This window comes from Palaemon carinicauda, chromosome 44, assembly GCF_036898095.1.
Source record: "Palaemon carinicauda isolate YSFRI2023 chromosome 44, ASM3689809v2, whole genome shotgun sequence".
NCBI lineage: Eukaryota > Metazoa > Arthropoda > Malacostraca > Decapoda > Palaemonidae > Palaemon > Palaemon carinicauda.
In genome coordinates, this window is record NC_090768.1 from 50,263,763 (window position 1) to 50,274,782 (window position 11,020).

The following is an 11,020-nucleotide window of genomic DNA, read 5'->3' on the forward strand; positions in this document are numbered from 1 at the left end:
AAGCTCCCAAGCCCAGGGGAGAAGCAATGTCGTACGACCAAAGGGTTCGAGAGGCTTTAATCAGCGAACAGACGTTCCCTCCGTGGTTTCGGGCGTATCTAACCAAGATCGCCCCACCCACACGAAGACAAGAGAGCCCATTTATTCCTCGTCTGCGGAAGAGGTTTCTCGAAAGAAACCATGGACCAAGGTCTCGCGGCCTCTTAAGCGCAAGTCGGTCCCTTCCGCGCAAGTCCAACGGCCCAGTTGTAGCCACTGGGTCAGTTCGGACTCGCTGCAGTCTTCCGATGACTGCTCACCTCCTAAGAGAGGCAAAGCGGTACCGCATCAGGCAGTAACACCGTCTGTTGCCGCACCTGCTCCTGTAGACCCTAAGTGGTCTTTGCTGCAGACCATGCAGTCACAGTTAACGTCATTGATGCAGGACTTTCGTGCGGAGAAGGTTGACGCTGCACCAACCTCTAGCCTACAACCACCCACGGTTGTGCGTCCAGTGGACGCTGAGGCTACCTTCTCCCGCACTCCAGCTGTGAGAGTCCCGCCACCCATGCGTTCCAGTGTACCCTGCCAGCCGCATGTTGACGTTCAGCGACGCACGGAACCTTCCGTTGACGTTCGCGAGTTACAACAACAGCCTAAGTTGTTTTGTTTTGACGCGGTGCGTCAACCTCCGCAACCCAGTGTGGTTACCTCTTCTCGCCCACAGCAGACTAGACAGTCTGGAGTAGACGCTTTGCGTCCCCGCGCTGCTATGGTTGTTGCCAGTTCACAGACTGGGCAACAGTTCCATGACGTTGCGTCCGGTTCAGTCACGCGTGCACCCGTGCTGCCGGACTCAGCTGACCAGCCGATTCCTCCCCCTTTGCCGCTTCCTCCTCAGTTTTCAGATGATGGACTCTCTGATGATGACGACGCTGCACACATTGACGACCCGCATACGGACATCGACGAACCCAAGACCACGCAACCCTCCTTGGACTTTAGGAAAGTTCTTGCACTGTTCAGGGAGATGTATCCTGATCAGTTTGTATCTGCGGCCCCGCGCTCTCCTCCTTCTGAGTTTGCTTTAGGCACGCAGTCATCCGCGCCTGCCTTTACGAAACTCGTCCTCGCCCGCTCGTCCAAGAGAGCTTTACGAGTGTTGGGAGATTGGATGCAGTCCAAAAAGAACCTTGGGAAGACAGCATTTACGTTTCCCCCTGCGAGACTCTCTTCCAGATCGAGCGTCTGGTATGCCACGGGAGAAGTTCTCGGCTTGGGAGTTCCTGCCTCTGCCCAGGGCGACTTCTCAAGTCTAGTAGACTCTCCCCGCAGGCTAGCCATGAGACGCTCTAAGATATGTTGGTCTCCTTCAGACTTAGACCATCTGTTGAAAGGAGTGTTCAGAGCCTTCGAGGTTTTTAACTTTTTGGACTGGTGTCTGGGAGCTTTGAGCAGGAAGATCTCCCCTTCTGACAAGGAAGCTTCCTTGCTCATTATGTCCTGCATGGACAAGGCCATACGTGACGGATCCAGTGAGCTTGCGGCTTCGTTCGTTTCCGGGGTCCTCAAGAAACGGGACTACCTTTGCTCGTTCCTGTCAGCTGGAGTAACACCGTGTCAGAGATCGGAACTTCTTTTTGCTCCTCTCTCAAAGTGCCTCTTCCCAGAGGAATTGATAAAGGAGATTGCTGCCTCCTTGATTCAGAAGGACACCCATGACCTGGTTGCGTCCTCTGCCCGCAAAGCCACCCCTTTGCCTACCGTATCTAGACCCAGGATGGACACTCCAGCGTCCAGATTCATTCCGCCCTTTCGTGGCAGAGCCTCCAGCAGAGGAGGTGCTCGTGCCGAAGGGAGACGTGGGAAGAAGAAAGGTACCAAGTCCTTTAAAGGCAGAGTCTGACTGCCACCTTCTTCAGACAGCAGTGGGAGCCAGACTCAAGAACTTCTGGCAGACCTGGGAGAAAAGGGGCGCAGATGCACAATCTGTGAAGTTGCTCAGAGAAGGGTACAAGATCCCGTTTGTCCGCAAACCCCCTCTAGCAACGTCTCCCATCGATCTCTCTCCCAGGTACAAAGAGGAAGACAAGAGGCTAGCTTTGAAGCAGGAGGTGTCTCTCTTGCTACAAAAGGGAGCGGTAGTCATAGTCCGGGACCATCAACCGTCTCTTCTTAGTGGTAAAGAAGACAGGAGGGTGGAGACCGGTGCTAGACGTCAGTGCGCTGAATGTCTTTGTCACAAAGCAGACGTTCGCCATGGAAACCACAAAGTCAGTTCTAGCAGCGGTCAGAAAGGAAGACTGGATGGTCTCTTTAGACCTAAGGGACGCATACTTTCATGTCCCCATCCACCCAGAATCCCAACCTTTTCTGAGATTCGTTTACGACAAGGTTGTCTACCAATTTCAAGCCCTGTGCCTTGGCCTAAGCACGGCTCCTCTTGTGTTTACGAGGCTGATGAGGAATATTGCCAAATTCCTGCATTTAGCGGATATCAGAGCCTCCCTCTATTTGGACGACTGACTTCTAAGAGCTTCTTCCAGTCGTCGCTGTCTGGAGAATCTAAAGTGGACTCTAGATCTGATCAAAGAATTGGGTCTCCTGGTCAATATGGAAAAGTCCCAACTGGTCCCATCCCAAACTATAGTGTATTTAGGGATGGAGATTCACAGTCAAGCTTTTCGGGCTTTTCCGTCGGCCCCCAGAACAAGTCAAGCCCAGGTATGCATCCAGAACATGCTAAAGAAGAAACGATGTTCAGTCAGACAGTGGATGAGTCTGATAGGGACGCTATCATCCCTGGAACAGTTCGTTTCGTTAGGGAGACTACACCTCCGTCCCCTTCAATTTCATCTAGCTGTTTACTGGAAAAAGGACAAGACGCTAGAAGCGGTCTCGATCCCCATTTCCGAGAAGATGAAGTCAGCACTGACTTGGTGGAAGGACAGTATCAACCTCAGAGAGGGTCTGCCCCTGGCTGTTCAGACCCCCAACCACATTCTCTTCTCGGACGCATCGGACACGGGCTGGGGTGCGACATTAGACGGTCGGGAATGCTCGGGAACGTGGAACTCGAATCAAAGAACGTTACATATCAACTGCAAGGAGCTACTGGCAGTTCATCTGGCCTTGAAAAGCTTCAAGTCCCTCCTTCAAGGCAAAGTGGTGGAGGTGAACTCGGACAACACCACGGCCTTGGCGTACATCTCCAAGCAAGGAGGGACCCATTCTATGACGTTGTACGAGATCGCAAGGGACCTCCTCACCTGGTCAAGAGATCTAAACCTTTCTCTAGTAACGAGGTTCATACAAGGCAATATGAATGTCATGGCGGATTGCCTCAGTCGGAAGGGTCAAATCATCCCAACAGAATGGACCCTACACAAGGATGTGTGCAAGAGACTATGGGCCACATGGGGCCAACCTACCATAGATCTCTTCGCAACCTCGATAACCAAGAGGCTCCCAATATATTGCTCACCGATCCCGGACCCAGCAGCAGTTCATATAGATGCCTTTCTACTGGATTGGTCCCATCTAGACCTTTATGCATTCCCCCCGTTCAAGATTGTCAACAAGGTACTGCAGAAGTTCGCCTCTCACGAAGGGACAAGGTTGACGTTAGTTGCTCCCCTCTGGCCCGCGAGAGAATGGTTCACCGAGGTACTTCAGTGGCTGGTGGACGTTCCCAGAACTCTTCCTCTAAGAGTGGACCTTCTACGTCAGCCACACGTAAAGAAGGTACACCCAGACCTCCACGCTCTTCGTCTGACTGCCTTCAGACTATCGAAAGACTCTCTAGAGCTAGAGGCTTTTCGAAGGAGGCAGCCAGGGCGATTGCTAGAGCAAGGAGGTCATCCACTCTTAGAGTCTACCAGTCAAAGTGGGAAGTCTTCCGAAATTGGTGCAAGTCGGTATCAGTATCCTCGACCAGTACCTCTGTAACCCAAATAGCTGACTTCCTATTATACCTGAGGAAAGAAAGATCTCTTTCAGCTCCCACTATCAAAGGTTACAGAAGCATGTTGGCAACAGTCTTCCGTCACAGAGGCTTAGATCTTTCCAACAACAAAGATCTACAGGACCTCCTTAAGTCTTTTGAGACCACGAAGGAGCGTCGTTTGGCTACACCTGGATGGAATTTAGACGTGGTACTAAGATTCCTGATGTCAGAAAGGTTCGAGCCACTACAATCAGCCTCCTTTAAAGATCTCACTTTAAAGACTCTTTCCCTGGTTTGCTTAGCCACAGCTAAAAGAGTCAGTGAGATTCACGCCTTCAGCAGGAACATCGGATTTTCATCTGAAACGGCTACATGTTCTTTACAGCTTGGTTTTCTAGCCAAAAACGAGCTACCTTCTCGCCCTTGGCCGAAATCGTTCGATATTCCAAGCCTTTCAAATATGGTTGGAAATGAACTAGAAAGAGTCTTATGCCCTGTTAGAGCTCTTAAGTTCTATTTAAGACGAACTAAATCTTTACGAGGACAGTCAGAAGCTTTATGGTGTTCTATTAAGAAACCTTCTTTACCTATGTCAAAGAATGCAGTTTCCTATTATATCAGACTGTTGATACGAGAAGCTCATTCCCATCTGAATGAAGAAGACCATGCTGTGCTGAAGGTAAAGACACATGAAGTTAGAGCTGTCGCTACTTCAGTGGCTTTTAAACAAAATAGATCTCTGCAGAGTATAATGGACGCAACCTATTGGAGAAGCAAGTCAGTGTTCGCGTCTTTTTATCTTAAAGATGTCCAGTCTCTTTACGAGAACTGCTACACCCTGGGACCATTCGTAGCAGCGAGTGCAGTAGTGGGTGAGGGCTCAACCACTACATTCCCCTAATTCCATAACCTTTTTAATCTTTCTCTTGAAATTTTTTTTATTGTTGTTTTTGGGTTGTCCGGAAGGCTAAGAAGCCTTTCGCATCCTGGTTGATTTGGCGGGTGGTCAAATTCTTTTCTTGAGAAGCGCCTAGATTAGAGGTTTTGATGAGGTCCTGTAGTATGGGTTGCAACCCTTGATACTTCAGCTCCTAGGAGTCGCTCAGCATCCTAAGAGGATCGCGAGGCTCAGTAAGGAAGACGTACTTAAAAAAGGCAGAGTAATTGTTCAAGTCGACTTCCTTACCAGGTACTTATTTATTTTGTGTTTGTTATTTTGAATAACTGCTAAAATGAAATACAAAATCCTTAGCTCATAATAATGTAAACAATTAATGCTGGTCTCTACCCACCCCCCTGGGTGTGAATCAGCCTATATAATCACCGGCTAAGTTTAATATTGAAAAATGTTATTTTTATAATAAAATAAATTTTTGAATATACTTACCCGGTGATTATATATTAAAGGACCCTCCCTTCCTCCCCAATAGAGACCCAGTGGACCGAGGAGAAAATTGAGTTCTGTGTTTACATTGAGTACTGAGTACCTGCACGACAGATGGCCCTGTTGAAGTACACCCCCTACCTGCATAGCGATCGCTGGCGGATTTTGAGTGTAGAGTTTTTCTGTCGGGCAGCAGAGCTGCAGCTTATATAATCACCGGGTAAGTATATTCAAAAATTTATTTTATTATAAAAATAACATATTAGATGGTATAGAAGGTCCATTACAAGATTGGAGTAAGCATCTACTTACCAAATGTGATTTTTCCAAAAATTGCCTGTAAATGAAATAATAAAATATTAAGATTATGTATTTTTACATGCTTAGCGATAGTGGTCAAGTATTATTAACCCTTTTACCCCCAGGCAATTTGGAACTTTCCAACCCTTAACCCCCAGGGGTTATTTTTTTTCCAAGCACATTTTGCAGTATATTTTTTTAAATTGCTCCAACAGGCTTAATTTTTGTCATAGAGAGGTCAGGTTGGTCTCATTCTCTTGGAAAATGTCTGAAGTTTCTCAAAAAATTAAAAATAAAATGCAAAAAAAAATGTAAATACCAGTTTTTTGCAAGGACATACCGGTACGTCCATGGGGGTAAAGGAATGAGTTTTGTGAAACGTACCAGTATGTCCTTTGGGGGTAAAAGGGTTAATTATATGTAAGAAGGGTGATCAAAAGGTTTTCAAGAGTTATTGTTTCAAGATTTTAAAAGGTTCTCAGTCGTGGAATAGGATAGTATTGAGGAGCTTATGGTCTAGGATGTCTCACAGGATGTAGATACTGGAGAGGGGGTTCCCAATCCCCTCGTCCTGTCCCTTTTAGTCGCCTCTTACGACACGCAGGGATAATGGGGCTATTCTAATTGTTTTTATGCCCCCCGGGCCACAGGGGGCATTTGTTGATGTCAGCTAACCCCCAAAATTGGGGGGAAGTGCCTTGGTATATGTTTGTATGTATGGTCTAGGAATTCTTCCTATGATCTTTGGCTTTGGCAGGAAAATGAATAAACTAAAGGCTTTCTAGCGGTACAGAGTTTTTACTGTGAAGATTTACTGGTAATTTTATTTATTTCACAATTTATAGAGCCTTAAAAGAGGTCAAAGCTAGGGTTAGGTTAGGCACGGGTCAAATATGATTAGAATCAGAGATCGAAGAATGGGTCAGGACAGCAATGGAATTCCCCAGTTCTTCTGACCACAATTTCTGAACCAATCACTTAGCTGTGAATAATTAATTTGATTGAATTTGACTGTGCAATGTACGTGACACAAATACTGTTACGACTAAGAATGGGTACCACTCATATTTTATACAATTTTAATCAGATAGAAGAAGGGTTCATTACAGAGCAGTAAATACTCATTTGAGCATTGAAGAATTTCTTACTATATCATACAGAAGACAATGTCTTGCTTATTTCAGTTAATTCATTATTGCCCAGTTTAGATATATGTTGTTAAATATTTTGGTTTGAATTATGTTTAAGAAACTGTGTATTTCAGCTATTAAAGGATACAAGTTAGAATGCATAATGTCAAAACTAAAAATGAATTTGTTATCCAAGTTAGAAGTGTCAACCTCTACTAGTCATAGTTAATAATGAAATGTATTACCCCAGTTTTCTCTGGGTGAAGGTCTGATAATGATGTGTTTGGTCACATTATTGGCTTAGGAATAAACTCTTGAAGAGCCGGAGGCAGGGTAATTTTCTCCCCTGAAAATCGGAACTCATGGTCTTAAGGGTCTAGCTAATTATCTTGATTTTTTAGAAATATTTTCTTTTGGAAAATATTTCACAGATTAATAGAGAATTAAAGTACTCATCTCAAAGCTTAGATTCTTCTATCTCGCCCCACTTTTATGATAACAAAGGGATGTGTATGGTCTCATATTCTTATATATCAAAGACTTTAGTTACTGGAATCCAGATTCTTGTGAAATGCCATTCAAATAGGAGATAGAAGAACGGGTCAGGAGTTTTAGATAGATTATCCACACCTGAAATTCCAGCTTTGGATCAAGTGTTTGGTAGCAGCCTGTATACACAGATAACCTATGGTGTGAAAATGGTTAGTTGACAACCAAATCAATTTTCCAAAACATTTAAATAAATCTTACTTGTTCTGAAGTTTTTGCATTCTAGACCAATAGTAATGCATTTATTATGTTTCTTAATTAGCAAAGCTCATTGATATTACCTGGATGAACCTCTCGTAAATGGTTACTTCTTGTATGTACGGGAAATGCATAGTACTTCTGTTTTTATTTTCATAATTACTTTTTTCTAGTGCATATGTATGTTATAGACTCAAAGTTTTGTGTATATTTTTACTAGGATGTGTCTCAAAGCCTAATTTGCTGAGTGCAGTATTATAACCTAGCCTTGTGCAATGCATTTCAGGTATGCAACATGCATTTCATAATTGCATATGATGTGATTCTCTAAGATTATAAAGAAAATTTGAGCTCAACAAGTTTCATGATAATTGCGCATACAGGTTTACTGTATATTGCACAATAACGCCTGTACAGTTCGTATAATTACCCATCATGAATAGCTTCCTTTATTCAGTTATGAACTATATTATGAATGCTCTCTTGAAATAAAAATATTTTTGCCATTTCCAGGGCTATGATTCTAGATGGCTGTGGTGCACACCATGATCTCCCCCGTCTCAACAGTAAACAAATAACCCGTGAGGACGCTTATTGTAGTGCTGTTAATCTTCGTGATGTTATTATGCGACTTGGAATCGGCATTGTCAAGTAGGTATTTTGTAAGGTTGACAAAAGGGATTTTGACGAAGGAAAAATCTATTTCTGGGCGAGAGACCTGTGTCGCCCAGTGAAATGCTCCTTTAGCACCATTGACCCTATGTTATGTTGGTAGCCCTGCCTACTCCCAGTGGCCCTATGTTATGTTGGTAGCCCTGCCTACTCCCAGCGCCGCCAGGCTTGATTTCTCCTGTCTCGTGTTCGCTCCCTCGTTTGTTTTACGATTGATGTTTAACTATGTTATTATTATTATCATTTTTATAGCAGTTATATACCTTAGAAATGGTGCTAAAGGAGCATTTCACTGGGCGACACGGGTTGGAGCCCAGTAATGAAGATTTTCTGTTAAAAAAAAGAAAAAATGAGAACTCTTCAGTCTTTCAGGGTATTCGTATGGTTATGTCACTATTAACAGCAATTTTTTGTGCACAAAATGAGGCGGGTTGTTACTTATACATGCTTCCACGTGAACGCACCATACAATTTTTTTTAATTTTTTAGTCAGAATTCTAAATAATAGCATTTTCATCTGCAACTTGTTTTTTAAATTATCTGCGTTAGAAGTGGAGTTACACACACATTCACACACACACACACACACACACATATATATATATATATATATATATATATATATATATATATATATATATATATATATATATATATATATATATGTATATATATATATATATATATATATATATATATATATATATATATATATATATATACAGTATATATATATATATATATATATATATATATATATATATATATATATATATATATATATATATATTTATATATACATAAAAATCACAGGAAAACATGATGCTCAGATGCAGAAAAACAAAATATAAGATTAAGTCCTGACTAGTTTCGTGATACTTCTTCAGAAATAAAAAATTGTATTCATCATTTCTCTTTTAAAATGCTTTGTTGTTCTTATTGACAAACTAAACTCACCCACTTTTCTATGGTCTTATTTTATTGCCTTATATTGAGTTCTTTAACTAATAAGTTTGGAATTTTAAAGAGATATAAAAGGAATTCTTTATTATATATTGTTGTCAGATGTTTAGAGGGAAATCACAAATGTATATAGAATAAGCCTGTTTATTCAGTGTGCGTGCAGGGGAAAGATAACTACCATAATTAGAGAAAAGTTTCTCACATCAGACTCTCTGGCCAGTATTAACCCTGGATAGGTATGCTACTCGGACACCCCTTTAAGGGTATACTCGGTCGCGAACGACCCCGACTCCGAAAAAAATTCAGGAAAAATTTAGTTATGCATCAATCTGTATTGTTTGACTTGCTAAAAATACTTCAAAGAATGCTAAAAACTACTGAAAATATAAATGATACCCATCTACAAAATAACTATTTATTGGAAATATATTAAAAATTTAAGTATACAAAAAAAAAGACTTGACGTAAATATTCACAAAAAATAGAAATATACATATACACATAAATCCCTTTAGGGACACATTCTTAGATGGCAAAGCAACAGCGTGTAATTGCTGGGAATGAGTTGGACCCATAGAAGTCAAGATCTGAAATGAGAAAAAAAGGGTAACTTTTTTGGCCAAAAAAATTTGTCCAAATTTCATGAATTTTTTTGGGTACCCAAATGAAATAGGAAGAGGCTAATTTTTTTATAGAATAAACTCATATTATCCTAGAACAGAAATACATAATAAAATGTGCACTAAGATGTAATTTACTGTTATAACAGGGGCGAAATCTAAAGGTCATTTTTGACGGCCTAGTTTCACAATGTAAATTTCTTTGGAAAATCATTGTATCTCCTATAAAATATGATATTTATGCATTAAAATATACCAAAATATCACGAATTCTATACAGAACATATTTATATAGAGATATGCCAACTTACCTTTCAGGTATGTCAACAAAATGGCCGCAGACCGCAACAACTCTTACAGCCTAATCTACCACTAGAAATGAAGAATGGGGTTGCAAGCTCCATATTATCATCAACATCTCTTTTTAACTCCATTAGAAGTTTTTTGATGACATCCATGCCGAGGGAAAACTGCCTGCTGGCCATTATTGAAGATAAATTCAAAATAAAAAGAAAAAAATCAAATTTGCAAAAAAATAAACAAAATTCAGAAATTAGCATTTGAGGAAAAATGGACCTCATGGCAATATATGGCAACTAAGCCAAAACCAATGTCATGCAAGTGGTAGACACACCATCCACCCACACTTTCCAACTATAAAGAACCAAACAAGTATCAACACTGTTCGACAATTTATAATTATGTAATAACTTTGCTGTTTGATCACTTACCCCTATAAAGGTATTCAGGGTCGAGGTCGACCCCTGGGGGGGTAAAAAAACGGGGGAGGAGGGAAGTTAGACGAAAATCAGTCCTAAAGCAGACAATGGCATGTAGACTAGTCACCCCTTGCAGGTCGATCACTTCCATATTCGAGACAGCTGATGATTTATGGGGAAAAAACAGGTTTTGAAAATGCTGTAAGGGTCGTGTACGACCCATCATACCTTTCCAGGGTTAAAAGTGCCCCCATCCCCCCTAACAGTATAATGTCAGTGGCCAATCTTCTACTCAATATTCAATATGTTTAATGATGAAAAATTTAATTCAGTACTGTATACTGTACTGTATAAGAATGCTAACATTTAAAAAGAATTAACCTCTCATATTAGGATATCAATTCAGTTATTATACCTGGCAAGGACAATATGGTATAGTTAGTAACTAAATCTATTAACTTAATTGTAGGCTCAGTAAACTTTGATACAAGGCCTCCCTGATTCAAAGTACATCAGAGTAGTCTTAATTCTCCTAACTAAAAGCCAAATTTGTTTTTACA

The 11,020-nt window shown here is 41.5% G+C and overlaps 1 protein-coding gene across 1 annotated transcript in view; it reads left to right on the top strand.

The window, feature by feature from the left end:
- Positions 1-8,141, top strand: part of Swt1 (Swt1 RNA endoribonuclease) — a 43,085-nt gene extending 34,944 nt beyond the window's left edge. The window contains exon 4 of the mRNA XM_068367011.1: positions 8,000-8,141. Coding sequence (XP_068223112.1) covers positions 8,000-8,141 — 142 coding nt within the window. The remainder of the gene's footprint in view (positions 1-7,999) is intronic.
- Positions 8,142-11,020: the final 2,879 nt, after the last annotated feature.